This window comes from Melanerpes formicivorus, unplaced genomic scaffold (genome assembly GCF_026170545.1).
Source record: "Melanerpes formicivorus ecotype bairdi unplaced genomic scaffold, bMelFor1.0.p_v2 SCAF_77, whole genome shotgun sequence".
Lineage (NCBI taxonomy): Eukaryota > Metazoa > Chordata > Aves > Piciformes > Picidae > Melanerpes > Melanerpes formicivorus.
This window is the reverse complement of record NW_027142429.1, coordinates 2112910-2131593: the sequence shown is the minus strand read 5'-3', so window position 1 is coordinate 2131593 and position 18684 is coordinate 2112910. Positions and strand designations below refer to the sequence as shown.

The following is an 18684-nucleotide window of genomic DNA, read 5'->3' as shown; positions in this document are numbered from 1 at the left end:
GAGGTTGGCTTGTGCCCACCTCTCCAGCCTGTCCAGGTCCCTCTGGATGGATCCCTTCCCTCCAGCTGTCTGCTGCACCACACAGCTTGGTGTCAGCACCAAACCTGCTGAGGGTGCACTCAGTGCCAACTCAACTTCTCTCCCCTTTGCACTTGACTCAGCTGCTGTCCAGCTGAATGAACAGGAGCTGAATTTCCAGCTCTCAGTCCCGTGGTGACCATTCTGGGGGAGGTCTGGCTGCCCTCTAAGCCCAGGATGGAGTGGAACAGTCTGACCTGGGGGGACACAGCCTGGGAGAAGCTCCTAGGTGCCCAGGAGGGCAGACAGCTCAGCTCACCACAGCACATGGCTGGGGCAACAGTGATCACAGAATCAACCAGGTTAGAAAAGACCTCAGAGATCATCAAGTCCAAGCTGTCACCCAACACCTCCTGACAACTAAACCATGGCTCCGAGAGCCACATCCAATCCCCTCTTCAACACCTCCAGGGATGGGGACTCCACCACCTCCCTGGGCACCACATTCCCATGGCCAATCTCTCTTGCTGGGAAGAACTTTCTCCTCACCTCCAGCCTAAACCTCCCCTGGCACAGCTTGAGACTGTGTCCTCTTGTTCTGGGGCTGCTTGCCTGGGAGAAGAGACCAACCCCCACCTGGCTACAACCGCCCTGCAGGGAGTTGGAGAGAGCAAGAAGGTCTCCCCTGAGCCTCCTCTTCTCCAGGCTAAGCAACCCCAGCTCCCTCAGCCTCTCCTCACAGGGCTGTGCTCCAGACCCCTCCCCAGCCCTTCTCTGGTTTGCAGGCAGCCTTCCTGAAGCTGGCTTAGCTCTGGAGGAGGTTCTTGGCCTCTTGGGAACTGATTTGGCTTTATAAGCCTGTTCAAAATCTGATTTGGGGCTATGAGGTGTTTGAGCAATAGAGTAGAAATAGAATAGAGTAGGATAGGATAGGATAGGATAGGATAGGATAGGATAGGATAGGATAGGATAGGATAGGATAGGATAGGATAGGATAGGATAGGATAGGATAGGATAGGATAGGATAGGACAGGATTAACCAGGTTGGAAGAGATCAGAATCTTTCCATCTCACTGTGACTCAAATGAGGAGGATGCTCCTGGGAGTGAGTGCTGCTGCCTAGCCAGCAAATGAATCAAGTGTTTGCAAACTTGAAATGACTCCCAAAGCTGAGGAGCAAAGTTTAGCCTCCCAAAGCTGAGGAGCAGAGTTCAGCCTGAGCACCCTGATTCCAGTGTGTGTGCCTGGGATCCCCATGGCAGACTGGGAAGCCACTGGGATGGGCTGTGTGAGGCACCAGAGGAGGCTGTGCTGTGGCTCAGTGCCTTGCAAACAGTGGGCTGTGTTTTGAGCTGCCCTGGGGGCGTTGTTCTCACCTGCCCTGGAAGGCAGCTGGGCTGCTCTCAGGATTAGGAGTTTGCCACCTTTCCAGCCCAGCTTTATCCCAGAACATTCTGCAGTTCCTTATCATTGTGCCAGATTTGATGCTGGGTTTCAGTAGTTTGGGGTTTTGTCCCAGGTGCTTGGTCTCCTGATATGGTTGCAGCCTTTTTAGTCCCCACCCTGGAGTGGACCCTGTCCTAGAGTGGTCTCTGTGTTTTCCTGATCACTCAACAGCCCTTCCATCTACAGAGCTGTTGGAGTGAGTCCAGGGGAGGCCACAAAGATGATCCAAGGGCTGGAGCAGCTGTGAGGCTGAAGGAGCTGGGGGTGTTCAGCCTGGAGAGAAGACTCTGGGGAGACCTTAGAGCTGCCTTCCAGTACCTGAAGGGATCCTGAAGGAAGGCTGCAGAGAGACTATTCCTAAAGGTGTCTGGAGCCAGGCCAAGGGGGAATGGTTTGAAGCTGAGGCAGAGCAGGGTTAGGCTGGAGCTGAGGAAGAAGTTCTTCAGTATGAGGGTGATGAGGCTCTGGCACAGGTTGCCCTGGAAGGCTGTGGCTGCCTCCTCCCTGGAGGTGTTGAAGGCCAGGCTGGATGAGGCCTCAAGCAGCTGAGTCTAGTGGTCCCTGCCCATGGTGGGCAGACTGGAGCTGATGATCTCTGAGGTCCCTCCCAGCCTGAGCCAGTCTTATGTTCCACCTTGACTTCATTTATCTTGCAGAGGGCTGACCAAGCCCCCTGCCCCATCTCAGCAGTGCTTGGTGGCCCCTGTTAGCACTTGCTGTGTGGAGCTGTGCTGGGAACTGCCTGTTTGATCCAGCCACAGAAGGGCTTAAACAAACACCATGGCTCAGAGTGTGACTTTTCCCCTCCCCTTTTTCCTTCTTTTCCCCACTTCTTAGAGCACAGCCCTGCAGTCCAGGCTCCCCAGCAGGCTCTCTGCCCTGACACTGATCCCCTGTGCCACTGAGCTCCCATCAGAGCTGGAGATGCCTCTCTTCGGCCGCAAGAAGAAGCCCAGCGAGGAGGCTCGGAAGCGCCTGGAGTACCAGATGTGCCTGGTGAGCAGCCCTGAGGCCTCCTCTGCTCCCTCTGTCTGGTCCTGCATGCCAGCAGGCTTGTGGTGAGGCCACTCCTGGAATCTTGGGGTCAGTCTTGGGCCCCTGACTCCAAGAAGGACATTGAGAGGCTGGAGCAGGTCCAGAGAAGGGCAACCAAGCTGGGGAAGGGTCTGGGGAACAGGGCTGGGGAGGAGCATCTGAGGGAGCTGGGGGTGTTCAGCCTGGAGAAGAGGCTGAGGGGAGACCTCATTGCTGTCTGCAGCTCCCTGAGAGGAGGTTGGAGCCAGGTGGGGGTTGGGCTCTGCTCCCAAGCAGCAAGTCCAGTTCTGTGTCCAGTTCTGGGCCCCTCAGTTTAAGAAGGACATTGAGAGACTTGAAGATGTCCAGAGAAGGGCAAGAAAGCTGGGGGAGGGGTCTGGAGCACAGCCCTGTGAGGAGAGGCTGAGGGAGCTGGGGTTGCTTAGCCTGGGAAGAGGAGGCTCAGGGGAGACCTTCTTGCTCTCTCCAACTCCCTGCAGGGAGGCTGTAGCCAGGTGGGGGTTGGTCTCTTCTCCCAGGCAAGCAGCACCAGAACAGGAGGCCACAGTCTCAAGCTGTGCCAGGAGAGGTTTAGGCTGGAGGTGAGGAGAAAGTTCTTCACCGAGTCATTCATCATTGGAATGTGCTGCCCAGGGAGGTGGTGGAGTCCCCATCCCTGGAGGTGTTCAAGAGGGGATTGGATGTGGCACTTGGTGCCATGGTCTAGTCATGGGTCTGTGGTGACAGGTTGGACTCGATGATCCTCGAGGTCTCTTCCAACCTTGGCAATACTGTGATACTGTGAAGTCACAGGACAAGTGGAAATAGCCTCAAGTTGCCCCAGAGGAGGGTTAGATTGGAGGGCAGGAAGAATTTCTTTGCTGCCAGAGTGGTCAGGGATTGGCACAGGCTGCCTGGGGAGGTGGTGGAGTCCCCATCCCTGGAGGTGTTCAAGAAGTGTGTGGCCATGGTGGGGTTGGGTGGGTAGTTGGACTCAGTGGTCTTAGAGACCTTTTCCAACCCAAACAATTCCAAGATTCTGTGATTAGTACCTCCCTGTGTTCCTGAGCCCACAAACTGCAGCTCATCCTCCTGCAGCACCAGATTGCTGCTTTCCCTTTCTCCCTTTACCCTCCTATCCACCAGTCCCCTTTGTGCCACTTCCATCCCCCTCTGCCATTGTGGTTGCACCCCATCAGCCAGCCAGCTTCTGGGACTCCATCTCTCCTTTTTCCTCTGTGCCACATCACTCTTTGCAGATCTTCCAGCTTGCTTTCCATAGAATCACAGAGTGGTTTGGGCTGGAAAAGGCCTTCAAGCTCCCCAACAGGAGCAAGAGGCCATGTGTTCCTGCAGGCTCTAATTCTCTGGGTGCCTGTCTTCTCTCTCCAGGCTAAAGAAGCTGGTGCTGATGACATTCTGGACATATCCAAATGTGAACTCTCAGAGGTATGTTCTCTACAGCTTCCAGCATTAGCTGACAGCCCTGAGTGCTCTGGCTGCTTTGAGTCACCAACTGGCAGACTCAGCATGGAGTCTGTGAGCCTTGAGACAGAAATGGCCATGCTGTGCCCCTGCCTCTGCCTGCTGAGCTCTGCCTTCCAGTTGAGGGCTGCTTCTGCTTCTTTCTGGTGGGAGGTTGCCTCTCCTACCTGATGCTTCCACAACACAGAAGCATAGAATCACAGAGCTGTCAGGGTTGGAAGGGACCTCAAGGCTCAGCCAGTCCCAACCCCCTGCCATGGGCAGGGACACCTCACACTACAGCAGGTTGCTCACAGCCACATCCAGCCTGGATGCAAAACACCTTCAGGGATGAGGATTCCACCACCTCCCTGGGCAACCTGTGCCAGGCTCTCACCACCCTCATGGGGAAGAGCTTCTTCCTAACATCCAATATCAGTCTAGTTCTATTCTAGTTCAATCAATCACTCCTAGTTCTGCTCCATCCCCCCCAGTCCTGTCCCTCCCTGACACCCTCAAAAGTCCCTCCCCAGCTTTCCTGGAGCCCCCTGCAGATCCTGCAAGGCCACAATTAGGTTTCCTCAGAGCCTTCTCCTCTCCAGCCTGCACAACCCCAACTCCCTCAGCCTGTCCTCACAGTAGAGCAGCTCCAGCCCTCTGCTCCTCCTCCTGGCCCTGCTCTGGACACCTTCCAGCACCTCCAGATCCTTCCTGGCACAGAGGCTCCAGAACCTTTCTGTCCTGGGAATCCTTTTTCACTTGACAAGATGGGAAGGGCAAAGAGGTCTCATCCCCTCCATCAGCACCCTGGGAGGACTCCAGTTTGGGCCCTCATGGCCTGATTTTGCAGGTCAGGAGGGAATTTGTTTGCCTAAGGCTGATTGGTTCTAATCTCAGAGCTACAAAGTCTGCCACCTGTGCTTCATTTTCTAAGTGAAAATCTCTGCTTCCAGGCTGCTGGCTGGGGATGGAAATCTCCCTTCCAGCCTGGCTTCTTCTGTGGCAGCCAACTCAATTGGGAAGGAGCTGTCTGCAGACTGGGGGGGTTGGTTGGTGACAGACTGCAGGAGGAGAGACAGCTTTCCATCCTGGCAGCCAGGCAGTCCTCTGCAGCAGAAGCTCGTTTCTCTTGCACTTCCAGCTTTGATTCACTGCCCTGTGTTGCTAAAACATGTTGGTACCTCTGCAACCTCCTGTCAGAGGCAGCCTTGGCCAAGCAAGGTAACAGCTACTGCACTGCTCACTGGGGAGGGATCTGGGGCTCTAGGAGAAGGGTTGTCCTAGAGAGGACAGCAGTCTGCTGTGCAGTGTGAAATGCCTTTGCTGAGGCTTTGGGGTGTTCTGTTCCAAGATGAGAAGCTGGCAGCATCTTGTGTGTGGGCTGGTGAGCTGTGTGGGATGGTCTGCAAGGCAGCCTGGGCTGAAGGGTGGCAGGCAGAAGGCACACAGTGAGCCAGCTCCATCCATAGCTGCAGCTGCTCTTGGAGCCCCAGTGGCCCTTTTGGATTGGTACCACAAGACTCACAGAATCCCAGAATCCCTGCATGGATGGGGTTGGAAGGGACCTCTGGAGCTCATCCAGACCAAGCCCCTGCTGAAGCAGGGCACCCACAGCAGCTTGCCCAGGAGCACAATGGGCAGGGGGGGTTGGAAGCTCTCCAGAGGAGGAGACTCCACAACCTCTCTGGGCAGCCTGCTCCAGGCCTCCAGCACCAACTCTTGTCTTGCTTGTTGTATTTTGAGGCTGAGTGGTTTCAATAAGTAAAGCAGGCCACCACCCTGGTCTTTAAATTAGCTCTGGACAGCAGTTTGGCTGACAGCAGTGCCATGCCTGCAGAGCAGATTGGGGTGCTCAGAGTTGGGCTGGCATGGGCTGAATGTACTGGAATATCCCTCTTCAGATCATGGAACACTAAAATCAGTGGATTCTAGGTCTGAACAGACCTTTAATATCATGGAGTCCAACCATTCCCTAGCTCTGCCAAGGCTGGTGCTAAACCATGGCACTCAGCACAACTCCTCTGGAATTCAACCACCTCCCTGGGCAGCCTGAGCCAGGCTTGAGATGCCTTGCAGTGAAGAAGTTTCTTCCCATGTCCAACCTAAACTTCCCCTGGGGCAGCCTGAGGGCTTTTCCTCTTGTCCTGTCACCTGTTCCATGGGAGAAGAGCCCAACCCCCACCTCCAGCCTCCCCTCAGGGAGCTGTAGAGAGCAATGAGGTCTCCCTCAGCCTCCTCCTCTCCACACTGAACCCCCTCAGCTGCTCCTCCCCAGCCCTTTTCTCCAGGCCCTTCCCCAGCTTCATTGCTCTTCTCTGGACCTGCTCCAGTCCCTCAATGTCCTTCTTGGAGTGAGGGACCCAAAACTGAGCCCAGCAGTGCCCAAGAGGGATGACCTGTGGCAGGCCACACAGAAACACATCCAGGTGGGGTTTGAAAGTCTCCAGAGAAGAAGACCCCACAAGTTACTGAGTGAATCATCTCATTCAATATTAAATCACACAAGGTTTGGACTTCTTCCCAGCCTCAGTCTGTTCTGTGCTGTGCACCACACTGCCATGTTGTGGAGAGCTGATTAAATCACAGAATCACAGACTGCATCAGCTTGGAAGGGAGCCTCAAAGCTCATCTTGTCCAACCCCTCTGCAGTCAGCAGGGACACCTCCAACTGCATCAGGCTGCTCACCCCCTCATCGAGTCTGACCTTGAATGTCTCCAGGGATGAAGCCTCAACCACCTCCCTGGGCAGCCTGTCCCAGGCTCTCTCCAGCCTCACTGTGCAGAGCTTCCTCTGATGTCCAACCTAGCTCTGCCCTGCTCCACTTTCAAACCATTGCCCCTTGGCCTATCCCCACAGCCCCTTCTGAACAGTCCCTCCCCAGCCTTCCTTATATTGAAATGCAGCTCTGAGGTCTGCCTGGAGCCTTCTCCTCTCCAGGCTGAACAGCCCCAGCCCCCCCAGCCTGGCCCCATGGCAGAGGTGCTCTGATGGAAGCTACCTGGGAAGTGCCCTGGGCCAAAAGTAGAGGCCAGCAGTTCCAGGTCTGGTTTGTGCTGTCATGCCAGCCTCTTGTTGTCACTTTGCAGGTGGGGGCTGGGGAAGTGCTGCCAGAGATAACACCAGGAGAAATCTGACAGATCTCTTTCTCAATTGCTTTTCAGGTTCCTTATGGGGCCTTTGCCACCTGCAAAGTCTTGCAGAAGAAGGTAAGGTGGCAAGCAGCAGTGTTGAGGTCACTCTGTCACTCTGCTCCAGCTCCTTGCTGTGTTTGCAGTGCTTGGCTGTGGTTCTTTATGTGCTGCTTGGGAAGTTTGGTTGTAATGCATCTGACCACTTGTGTGGTTTCCCCCCTAGGGAGCCACCTGGGGAGGACTAACCCCCTCTAAAGAGCTACCTTCTGCCATGGGAGGGGGGCTGATGGTTCCTACCTTGGCCTGCCAGGAGCTAGCCCCTGGTTTAGGTCTTGTGTTAAATGTTTGACCTTCTGTGAAGAATCTCTTCATTATTGGAACATTTTAGATGGGGCTCAGTGGGATCCTAAGCTCCTGTACAACCTCAGCAGCTGTGCTTGTTCTGGGCAGCAGCAGCAGCAGCTCTCCTGCTCAGGCTTCAATGGGGTTTCATCTCTCATGTTTCAAGGAGACTTCTCCTCCTCAGGTGCTGATGATCCACACAAACAATCTGACCTCCTTAGTTCCAAAGTCCTGCAGCCTCCTGAGCCTCCTAACTCTGAAGGTAATGGTGATCCCCACAGCCAGCCTGCAGCCTCTTCTCCTTGCTGCACTAAAACCCTTTGGCCCCATGCAATCCCTCCTGGCTGAGGGGGAAGCAGTAACAAGGTGTGCAACCTGCCCCTCTGTGGTGGGTTGAAGTTTCCCCACCCCCCAGCATTAACTTTTAAGCCAGGCCAGCTCAGTTAGAAGCAAGTGAAGCTGTATTTACAAGCAAAAGCTACCCTCTAGGATGGAATGCAAGGAACATGCACACAGCACACAGGATTTACAGCATTATACAGGTGTTTGCAATTAGCAAGCAACATGGAACCCCCTGGCCAGAAAGACCAAGGAAGCTGCTCCTCTGCCCTCCCTCAAGCCTCCCAAACCCCCCCAGAGAGAGAGAGGAGCTGAGAGAAAGCAGTGTTAGGCTTATCCCAAGGCCAGCCAGAGGCAGCACATTATCTCCTCCCCAGCAAAGCACAACAGCCAAGATGGGAAGGGGAAGGGGAAGGGGAAGGGGAAGGGGAAGGGGAAGGGGAAGGGGAAGGGAAGGGGAAGGGGAAGGGAAGGGGAAGGGAAGGGGAAGGGAAGGGAAGGGAAGGGAAGGGAAGGGAAGGGAAGGGAAGGGAAGGGAAGGGAAGGGAAGGGAAGGGAAGGGAAGAGGAGGGAAGAGGGGAGGAGGGAAGGGGGGGAGAAGGGGAGGAGGGAAGAGGAGAGGGAAGAGGAGAGGGGAGGAGGGGAAGGGAGAGGAGGGGAGGGGAGGAGGGGAGAGGGGAGGGGAGGAGGGGAGAGGGGAGGAGGGGAGAGGAGAGGAGTGGAGAGGGGAGGAGAGGGGAGGAGAGAGAAGAGGAGAGGGGAGAGGAGAGGGGAGGGGAGGGGAGGGGAGGGGAGGGATGGGAGTGAAATGTGAAGAATTGTTATGATACAGCTTCTCTGATCCCAGGCATTGACCCAATGAATTTGGTTAGCATGATCTTTTCTTTGCCTTTTTACACCCCAGAGTGACTTGTTTGTAGTTTTCTACTTTTCTGCTCAAAAGCTGCAGCTAAGTTTTAAAGGCATAGCCTGAAACCCCCACACCCTCCTGGGTGGTTTACCTCCCAGCCAGCAGTCACTGAGCAGTTTGTATTAAACCATCATCAGTCCCAGGACTCTTTCATCCTCTTTATAATCCTCCCCCCACCCCCCCAACAGCCCCAGTCAGGGCTGAGTGTGTTATGGAGTCATAGAATCACAGAACTGTCAGGGTTGGAAGGGAGCTCAAGGCTCAGCCAGTCCCAACCCCCTGCCATGGGCAGGGACACCTCACACCACAGCAGGTTGCTCACAGCCACCTCCAGCCTGGCTGCAAACACCTCCAGGCAGGAGGCTTCCACCACCTCCCTGGGCAGCCTGTGCCAGGCTCTCCCCACCCTCATCATCCATCTCCCTTCTGCTCTGGTGGGCTGTTTGGGATCAGAAAATGGTTTGGGTTGGAAGGGACCTTAAAGATCATTGAGTTGCAACCCTCCTCCCATGGGCAGGGACACCTCCTGCAAGCCCAGATTGCTCCAGGCCTCATTCAGCCTGGCCCTGAGCATTTACAAGCTTGGAGCCTCCACAGCCTCTCTAACAACCTGTCCCAGGGCCTCACCACCCTCATGGGGAAGAATTTCCTCCTAATGTCAATGGAGCTTCTTCCAGCTCCTCATCCTGGCACTGCATGCCTCTGTAAACTGTCCCTCCCCAGCCCTCCTGGAGTCCCTGCAGGTACTGGAAGGCTGCTCTGAGGTCTCCCTGGAGCCTTCTCTTCTCCAGGCTATACAGCCCCAACTCTCCCAGCCTGTCCCAACAGGGAAGGTTCTCCAGCCCTCTGATCAGACTCATGGCCTCCTCTGGACCTGTTTTAACAAGTCCAGGTCCTTCTTGTGCAGGGGGTTCCAGAGCTGGACACAGGACTGCAGGTGGGGTCTCAGCAGAGCAGAGCAGAGCAGAGGGGCAGAATCCCCTCCCCACCTAAGTGGCATGGGAAGGAAGCAGGAGCTGGGTGCCTGTGTGTGAGCAGCTGTGTTGTAACTGCCACAGAAATGCTGAGGGCTTCCAGCTCCACCAGCTTCATGCTGTGTGTGGTTCCACAAGAGGCAGACTCATGGAGGGGACCTCCAAAGCTCGTCCGGTCCAACCCCCTGCAGTCAGCAGGGACATGCTCCACCAGATCAGGCTGCCCAGGGCCTTGTTGAACCTCACCTTGAATATCTCCAGGGATGGAGCCTCAACCACCTCCCTGGGCAGCCTGTTCCAATGTTCCACCACCCTCATAGTGAAGAACTTCTTCCTGATATCCAGTCTAAATCTGCCCTTCTCTAGTCTGAAGCCATTGCCCCTGGTTTAGTCCCCACAGTCTCTCTCCATCTTTCCTGTAGGCCCCCTTCAGGTACTGGAAGGCTGCTGAAGCACTCCAGCAGCAACCCTCTCCCCAGGGAGGAAGGTCTCCAGGGGTAGTCATAGTATCATAGTATCATTCAGGGTTGGAAGGGACCACAAGGATCAGCCAGTTCCAACCCCCCTGCCATGGGCAGGGACACCCCACACTAGATCAGGCTGCCCAGAGCCTCATCCAGCCTGGCCTTAAACACCTCCAGGGACAGGGCCCCAACCACCTCCCTGCACAACCCATTCCAGGGCTTCACCACTCTCATGGGGAAGAACTTCCTCCTCCCCTCCAGCCTCAATCTCCCCACCTCCAGCTTCATTCCATTCCCCCTAGTCCTATCACTACCTGAGATCCTGAGCAGTCCCTCCCCAGCCTTCCTGTAGGCCCCCCTCAGATACTGGTGTAGGAGCAGTTCAGCTCTCTGAGCAGCAGCAGATGGCTTTTCCTGCCAGGCTGGCTCTGTGGAGGTGATTTATCCAGCTGGCTCATCCTGCTTGGTGGAACAGCTGCCTTGGTGCCACTGTTCTCCCTGGCTTTTCTCTGTTGGTTGATGCAGAGAGGCTTGAGCTGTCAGAAGCCCTACCAGAGCTAGGTGCCTGTGTCTCCTTGAATGCCCAAGCTGCTTTTCAAAGCCCCATGGAAAGGGAAGCATTGTTCATGGGTAGATGATTGACAGCCTTCCATTCTTGCACCATGACCTCTTTTCCCAGCCTTGTCTGAGGAATCCATCTGCCCTTCCAGGTTCTGGACCTTCATGACAACCAGCTGGCATCACTTCCTGCTGACATTGGCCAGCTGACATCTCTTCAGGTAAAACATCTGCAGCCCAAGTGTCTGCTGCAGGGCAGCAGGAGCATGGAGCTACTGCTGCTTGCTTCCTAACTGGTCACAGCTTCAGTGCTCATCTTGTCAGAGCAGCTCACTCACCTGACTGGCACTGCTGAACTGTCCCCTGCAGGCTGAATATGAGCCAGCAGTGTGCCCAGGGGGCCAAGAAGGCAGCCTGGCCTCCATCAGCAAGAGTGTGGCCAGCAGGAGCAGGGAGGTCCTTCTGCCCTGTGCTCAGCACTGCTTAGGCCACACCTTGAGTCCTGTGTCCAGTTCTGGGCTCTTCAGTTTAAGGACACTGAGAGACTTGAAGGTGTCCAGAGAAGGGCAAGAAAGCTGGGGAGGGGTCTGGAGCACAGCCCTGGGAGGAGAGGCTGAGGGAGCTGGGGTTGCTTAGCCTGGAGAAGAGGAGGCTCAGGGGAGACCTTCTTGCTCTCTCCAACTCCCTGCAGGGAGGTTGTAGCCAGGTGGGGGTTGGTCTCTTCTCCCAGGCAGCCAGCACCAGAACAAGAGGACACAGTCTCAAGCTGTGCCAGGGGAGGTTTAGGCTGGAGGTGAGGAGAAAGTTCTTCCCAGAGAGAGTTGTTAGCCATTGGAATGTGCTGCCCAGGGAGGTGGTGGAGTTCCCATCCCTGGAGGTGTTCAAGAGGGGATTGGATGTGGCACTTGGAGCCATAGTTTAGTCATCTGGAGGTGTTAGGTATTAGGTCATAGGTTGGGCTTGATGATCTCTGAGGTCTTTTCCAACCTGGTTGGTTCTATGGTTCTGTGGATGATGCAGTCATAGAATGAGTTGGGTTGAAAGGGACTTCCAAAGCTCATCCAGTCCAACCCCACTGCAGTCAGCAGGGACATCCTCCACTAGATCAGGTTGCCCAGAGCCCTGTCCAGCCTCATCTCCAGGGATGGGGCCCAAACCACCTCCCTGGGCAACCTGTTCCAGTGTTCCACCACCCTCATAGCAAGATCCTGTTCCTAACGTCCAGTCTGAGTCTGCTCTGCTCTAGTTTGAAGCCATTGCCCCTTGTCCTGTCACTGCAGTCTCAGCTTGGTGCAGAAGAGCAGGAGAGCATGCATGGTGAGAGCAGGCATGGTGAATGATGCATTCAGCTTAGTGCAGGAGCTGCCAGTCCAGACGGCTCACTCTGCCAAGCAAGTGCCAGGAGCAAGCTAAGCTGGAGCTTCCAGTCCCACTGCTTTCCCCAGATCTTGAGGGTTTTTCCACTCTTCCTCCTGTGGTTATGTTGAGAACTTAGTGCAGCCTGCCCCAGTGCATGCTGAAGGTCCCCTCTGCTCAGGGTGCAGCTTTAGGTCCAGTCCCTGCTTCCCTGTGGGTGCTGGGTGGGGGAGCTCTGCCCTGGAGGCAAGGACATTCTGCTTCCCAGCTCCTGCAGCTGTTGGTTGTGAAGAGGGTTTGCCAGTGCATGGGGTGGCTAGGTCACAGAAGCACAGAATGCTAAGGGTTGGAAATGACCTCTAGAGACCATCCAGTCCAAGCCCCTGCCAGAGCAGGAGCAGCCAGGGCAGGGCACACAGAACACAGCCAGGTGGCTTTGAAAGTCTCCAGAGCAGGAGGCTCCACAACCTCTCTGGGCAGCCTGCTCCAGGCTCCAGCAGCCTCACAGGGACAAAGTTTCCCCTCCTGTTCCCCTGGCACCTCCTCTGCTCCAGCTGCCCCCAGTGCCCCTTGTGCTGTGCTTGGCCATCCCTGAGCAGAGCCTGGCTGCTGGCTAAGCTGTCAGCCCGTGGATTGGACCATTACACTCTGTGCTGGGTTAGGAACTGGCTGGAGGGCCGGGCCCAGAGAGTGGTAGTGAACAGTGTCACATCCAGCTGGAGGCCAGTCACCAGTGGTGTGCCCCAGGGATCAGTGCTGGGCCCTGTGCTCCTCAACATATTCATCGATGATCTGGATGAAGGGGTAGAGTCAGCCATCAGCAAGTTTGCAGATGACACAAAGTTAGGGGCAGATGTTGGTCAGTTAGAGGGTAGAAAGGCTCTGCAGAGGGACCTCGACCGACTGGACAGATGGGCAGAGTCCAATGGGATGGCATTCAACAAGTCCAAGTGCCTGGGGCTGCATTTTGGGTATGGCAATCCCATGCAGAGCTACAGGCTGGGGTCAGAGTGGCTGAGAGCTGCCAAACAGAGAGGGACCTGGGGGTGCTGGTCGACAGCCACCTGAATATGAGCCAACAGTGTGCCCAGGTGGCCAGGAGGGCCAATGGCATCCTGGCCTGCATCAGGAATAGTGTGGCCAGCAGGAGCAGGGAGGTCATAGTGCCCCTGTACTCTGCTTTGGTTAGGCCACACCTTGAGTCCTGTGTCCAGTTCTGGGCTCCTCAGTTTAAGAAGGACATTGAAACACTTGAGCGTGTCCAGAGAAGGGCAACAAGGCTGGTGAGAGGCCTTGAACACAAGCCCTATGAGGAGAGGCTGAGGGAGCTGGGATTGTTTAGCCTGGAGAAGAGGAGGCTCAGGGGTGACCTCATTGCCCTCTACAACTACCTGAAAGGTGGTTGTAGCCAGGAAGGGGTTGGCCTCTTCTCCCAGGCAACCAGCACCAGAACAAGAGGACACAGTCTCAAGCTGCACCAGGGGAGGTTTAGACTCGAGGTGAGGAGGAAGTTCTTCACTGAGCGAGTCATTGGTCATTGGAACGGGCTGCCCAGGGAGGTGGTTGAGTCATCGACCCTGGAGGCGTTCAAGGGGAGATTGGACGTGGCACTTGGTGCCATGGTCTAGTCATGGGGTCTGTGTTGATAGGTTGGACTCGATGATCCTCGAGGTCCTTTCCAACCTAAGTGATACTGTGAGACTGTGAGGCTGTGATACTGTGATCTTTATCCCCAGCACTGAGGGCAGCCCTCAGGTTCCTCAGCTCCAAGCCCCAGCTCCCTCAGCCTGTCCTCACAGGGAGATGTTCCGCTGCCTGCAGCAGCTCTGTGGCTCTGTGCTGGACTCTCTCAAGCAGTTCCCTGAAGTCCTTCTTGAACTGAGGGGCCCAGAACTGGACACAGATGTACCCTGTCTCCAGGGCTTCTGGAAAGGGACATTTTTAATCCCCCAAAATACTGTCTAAAGCCAATTTCAGCTTATCCTTCTGGGCCTGAAAGCAGTCAAACAGCACAGAGGAGTAGAAGACCTCAGGCTTGCTTAGAGGGTATCTTGAATATCTTTTTCTGTTAATACTTTAGGTCCTGAACCTTGAAAGGAATCTTTTGACATGTCTTCCACAATCCATAGGAGACCTTGCCCAGCTCCAGCTGCTGAATGTGAAAGGTAAGGGACATGTTCCCCTTGGTGCTCTGGGCTGTGTGGGAGCTGCTTTAGTCATTAGTCCTTTCAGCCAAAGCACGCACTGCATGCTCTGCACTGGGAATGCTAAAGAAGAAGACAAGAAAGGTTGGAATTCAAAGAGCTGGGCAAGGCAGGAGAAGTCACCTAAGCTGCAAATGGTTCCTACAGGTTCCCTGAGTTATTTGGGGCTGCTGGGCTGCTCCATAGCAAATGGACAAGCTGCCAAGTCTGACCCAAGAGCCAGGGGCTGAACCACTCAGCAGAGCGCTGGGCAGAGCGGTTCAGCTCCTGGCTCTTAGGGTCAGACTTGCTTCAGGTGATGGTTTCCTGTCTAGCTCATTGCTGGGGAGGGGGAGGAGAGGAAGAGGAGAGGGAAGAGGAGAGGAGAGGGAAGAGGAGAGGGGAGGGAAGAGGAGAGGGGAGAGGAGAGGGGAGAGGAGAGGGGAGAGGAGAGGGGAGAGGAGAGGGGAGAGGAGAGGGAAGAGGAGAGGGAAGAGGAGAGGGAAGAGGAGAGGGAAGAGGAGAGGGAAGAGGAGAGGGAAGAGGAGAGGAGAGGGAAGAGGAGAGGAGAGGGAAGAGGAGAGGGGAGGGAAGAGGAGAGGGGAGAGGGGAGGGGAGGGGAGGGGGGGAGGGGAGGGGGGAGGGGAGGGGAGGGGAGGGGAGGGGAGGGGAGGGGAGGGGAGGGGAGGGGAGGAGAGGAGAGGGAAGACCCAGAATTGTCTTGGTAGAACCAGTCATATGGTAGGTATCTTTCCACTGAAATTGCTTAGAAGTCTCTCTCTTTTCCTTTCCCACACCCAACAGTGATCTCTTTGCATTCTTCCACTTTTCTGCTCAGGATCTGTGAAATACATTTTTACAGGCGTAGCGTAAAACTTCCACACTGCCGCACGCAGGAGCCTGGCTGGGCGCCGCCTCGCCGGGTGCTAACTGACCTTCTGTCCGCAGGGAACAGGCTGAAGGAGCTGCCCGGCACCGTGAGCGGCTGGCGCCGGCTGCGTGCCCTGCACCTCAGCGGCAACGCGCTGCGGGCACTGCCGCGGCCGCTGGCGCACGTCCGCACGCTGCAGGTACGCAGCCAGCCCTGCTCCCTCCCGGGGCGCTGCCCTGCTCCCGGGGCTCCGCTCCCTCCCGGGGCGCTGCTCTGCTGCCTCCCGGGGCGCTGCTCTGCTGCCTCCCGGGGCGCTGCTCTGCTGCCTCCCGGGGCGCGGCTCCGCTCCCTCCCGGGGCGCTGCTCCGCTCCCTCCCGGGGCGCTGCTCTGCTCCCTCCCGGGGCGCTGCTCTGCTCGCTCCCGGGGCGCTGCTCTGCTCCCGGGGCTCCGCTCCCTCCCGGGGCTCTGCTCTGCTCCCGGGGCGCTGCTCTGCTCCCGGGGCTCTGCTCTGCTCCCGGGGCGCTGCTCCGCTCCCTCCCGGGGCGCTGCTCTGCTCGCTCCCGGGGCGCTGCTCTGCTCCCGGGGCTCCGCTCCCTCCCGGGGCTCTGCTCTGCTCCCGGGGCTCTGCTCTGCTCCCGGGGCGCTGCTCTGCTCCCGGGGCTCCGCTCCCTGCCGGGGCTCCGCTCCCTCCCGGGGCTCCGCTCTGCTCCCGGGGCTCCACTCCCTCCCGGCGTCCTGCTCCCGGGGCTCCGCTCCCTCCCGGGGCGCTGCTCTGCTCCCGGGGCTCCGCTCTGCTCCCGGGGCTCCGCTCCCTCCCGGCGTCCTGCTCCCGGGGCTCCGCTCCCTGCCGGGGCGCTGCTCTGCTCCCGGGGCGCTGCTCTGCTCCCGGGGCTCCTCTCCCTCCCGGGGCTCCGCTCCCTCCTGTGGCGCTGCTCTGCTCCCGGGGCTCCTCTCCCTCCCGGGGCTCCGCTCCCTCCTGTGGCGCTGCTCTGCTCCCAGGGCTCCGCTCCCTCCCGGGGCTCCGCTCCCTCCTGTGGCGCTGCTCTGCTCCCAGGGCTCCGCTCCCTCCCGGGGCGCTGCTCTGCTCCCGGGGCTCCGCTCCCTCCCGGCGCCCTGCTCCCGGGACTCCGCTCCCGGCGCCCTGCTCCCGGGGCTCGGATCCCGGCGCCCCCCTCCCGGCGCCCTCCTCCTGGCACCCTCCTCCCGGCGCCCTGCTCCCGGCGCCCTCCTCCCGGCTCCCTGCTCCCGGGGCTCTGCTCCCGGCGCCCTGCTCCCGGGGCTCTGCTCCTGGCGCCCCGCTCCCGGCGCCCTCCTCCCGGGGCTCCCTGCTCCCGGGGCCCTGCTCCCGGTGCCCTGCTCCCGGCGCCCTGCTCCCGGGGCTCGGCCCTCGTGTGCTGGCTTCTTGAAATTCCACCCCCGCCCCCGACAGAAAAGTGCCAGAGCAGCTCAGCTGGAAGCGAATGGAGCTCTGTTGACAAGCACAGCTACAGTCTGAAACATGGAGTGCGATGAATATGTGCCCTGGGAAGAGAGGCTGAGAGCCCTGGGGCTGTTCAGTCTGGAGAGGACAAGACTGAGAGGGGATATAATCAATGTCTATCAATAGCTGAGGGCTGGGGGTCAGGAGGGAGGGGACAGGGACAGGCTCTGCTCAGTTGTGTCCTGGGATAGGACAAGGAGCAATGGATACAAACTCCAGCACAGGAGGTTCCACCTCAACATGAGGAGAAACTTCTTCCCTGTGAGGGTCCCAGAGCCCTGGAGCAGGCTGCCCAGAGAGGTTGTGGAGTCTCCTTCTCTGGAGCCTTTGCAGACCCATCTGGATGTGTTCCTGTGTGAGCTGTGCTGGATTCTATGCTCCTGCTCTGGCAGGGGGGGTTGGACTTGATCTTCAAAGGTCTCTTCCAACCTTCCTGCTCTGGCAGGGGGGTTGGAACTAGCTGATCCTTGTGGTCCCTTCCAACCCTGACTGATACTATGATACTATGATTAAGCACCAAGCAGACCTTAAGCACCAAGCAGACCTTAAGCACCAAGCAGACCTATCTCCTCCAGGGAGATGATCCACTGAAGGACCAGCTTAGAAGCTCCCAAATAAGAGGCAGTGGAGTCACCTCTGCAAGGTGCCAGGCACCCAGCAGGAGTCCTGTCAGAACTGAGGGTAACAAGAAGTGGCCACTCCACAAGTGAGGGTCTGGGGAGCTGCAGGGCTCGCTGCAGCTGGGCTCTGGCTGGGCCACCACAATAACCTGCAGCCCTCTGTGTTCTCTTTTGGAGACTCTGACCTTGGATGCTTCTTCCATGACCTACCCATCAGCTGAGATCTGCAGTGCAGGCACAGAGGCCATTCAGCAGTTCCTCTGCAAAGGTGAGCAGGAAGAGTCTGTGGATGGCAGTGGGAGCTTGGGGGCTGTGCTGGGCTTGCCCTGGGTGCTGTGCTGTGGTCAGAGATGGCATTCATGAGGGACAGATGTCAGGCTGGCTCTGCTCAGGGTGGCTTCTGATGCTCTGCTCAGGTGGCAGGCAGGGCAGTGGGTGATGTGACTGCTGGCAGGCAGCAGAGCAGGAGTCTGTCCTTGAGGCTTGCTTCTGGCTGCCCCACTGAAAGGTGTGAAGGTTCTGCTAAACCAGCAGAAGAGCTGAGCCAGGGCTTGAGTGAGGTTAAGAAGTCATAGAATGGGTTGGGTTGGAAGAGACCTTAAAGCTCTTCCAGTTCCAATCCCCCTGCCCTGGGCAAGGACACCTCCCCCCAGCCCAGCTTGCTCAAGGCCTCATCCAGCCTGGCCTGAAACACCTCCAGGCAGGAGGCAGCCACAGCCTCCCTGGGCAGCCTGTGCCAGAGTCTCCCCAGCCTCACTCTCAACAATTTCTTCCTCCTCTCCACTCTCAGTCCCTCCTCTCCCAGCTCAAAGCCATTGTTCCTCATCCTGGCACTCCCAGCCCTTGTCCAAAGTCCTTCCCCAGCTCTCCTGGAGCCCTTCAGGTACTGGGAGGCTGCTCTAAGGTATCCCTGTAGCCTGCTCCAGGCTGAACAGCCCCAACTCTCCCAACCTGTCCCCACAGGGGAGGTTCTTCAGCCCTCTGCTCATCTCTGTGGCCTCCTCTGGAGCCTCTCCATCAGCTCCAGGTCCTTCCTGTGCTGGGGGCCCCAGAGCTGGAGGCAGTGCTGCAGGTGGGGTCTGAGCAGAGCAGAGCAGAGGGGCAGAATCCCCTCCCTGTGCTGCTGCTCTCCCTGCTCTGGCTGCAGCTCAGCACTCAGCTGGCTCTGGGCTGCCAGGGACCACTGCTGGCTCCTGGGCAGTTTGTCACCAGCTGACACCCCCCAAGGCCTTCTCCTCCAGGCTGCTCTCAACTCCTTGCACCTCCCTGGCTTTTCCCCCCCTTGTTTGTACTTTTTCACTTGGGAGGATTAGGCATTGTCCAGGTATAGAGCTCCTTCCCTTGGGACAAGGAGGCAGAAGCCCCTGGGGGCCCTTCTACCCTCATTTTCTGTGTGAAAGGACATGGAGGCTGCAGCTGATGGTTTGCTAAGAGAAAGATTAAACCAGATGGAAAAAATCAGAGGACAAAGACAAGGTCCTGTGGGTTTGTCAAGGCTGAGTTTAATGCAGA

The 18684-nt window shown here is 57.4% G+C and overlaps 1 protein-coding gene across 4 annotated transcripts in view; it reads left to right on the top strand.

Moving 5' to 3' along the window:
* LRSAM1 (leucine rich repeat and sterile alpha motif containing 1) overlaps positions 1-18684 on the top strand; it is a 48421-nt gene that overhangs the window by 8914 nt on the left and 20823 nt on the right. For 3 of the 4 annotated variants that reach the window (XM_068164081.1, XM_068164080.1, XM_068164079.1), the window contains 8 exons: positions 2302-2460; positions 3871-3927; positions 7105-7149; positions 7601-7678; positions 10814-10882; positions 14098-14182; positions 15149-15270; positions 17350-17440. In XM_068164081.1, the coding sequence (XP_068020182.1) occupies positions 2389-2460; positions 3871-3927; positions 7105-7149; positions 7601-7678; positions 10814-10882; positions 14098-14182; positions 15149-15270; positions 17350-17440 (619 nt within the window). In that variant the 5' untranslated portion in view covers positions 2302-2388. Of the gene's footprint in view, positions 1-2301; positions 2461-3870; positions 3928-7104; positions 7150-7600; positions 7679-10813; positions 10883-14097; positions 14183-15148; positions 15271-17143; positions 17234-17349; positions 17441-18684 lie in introns of those variants that run through there. The other variant, XM_068164082.1, reaches the window with a different exon arrangement.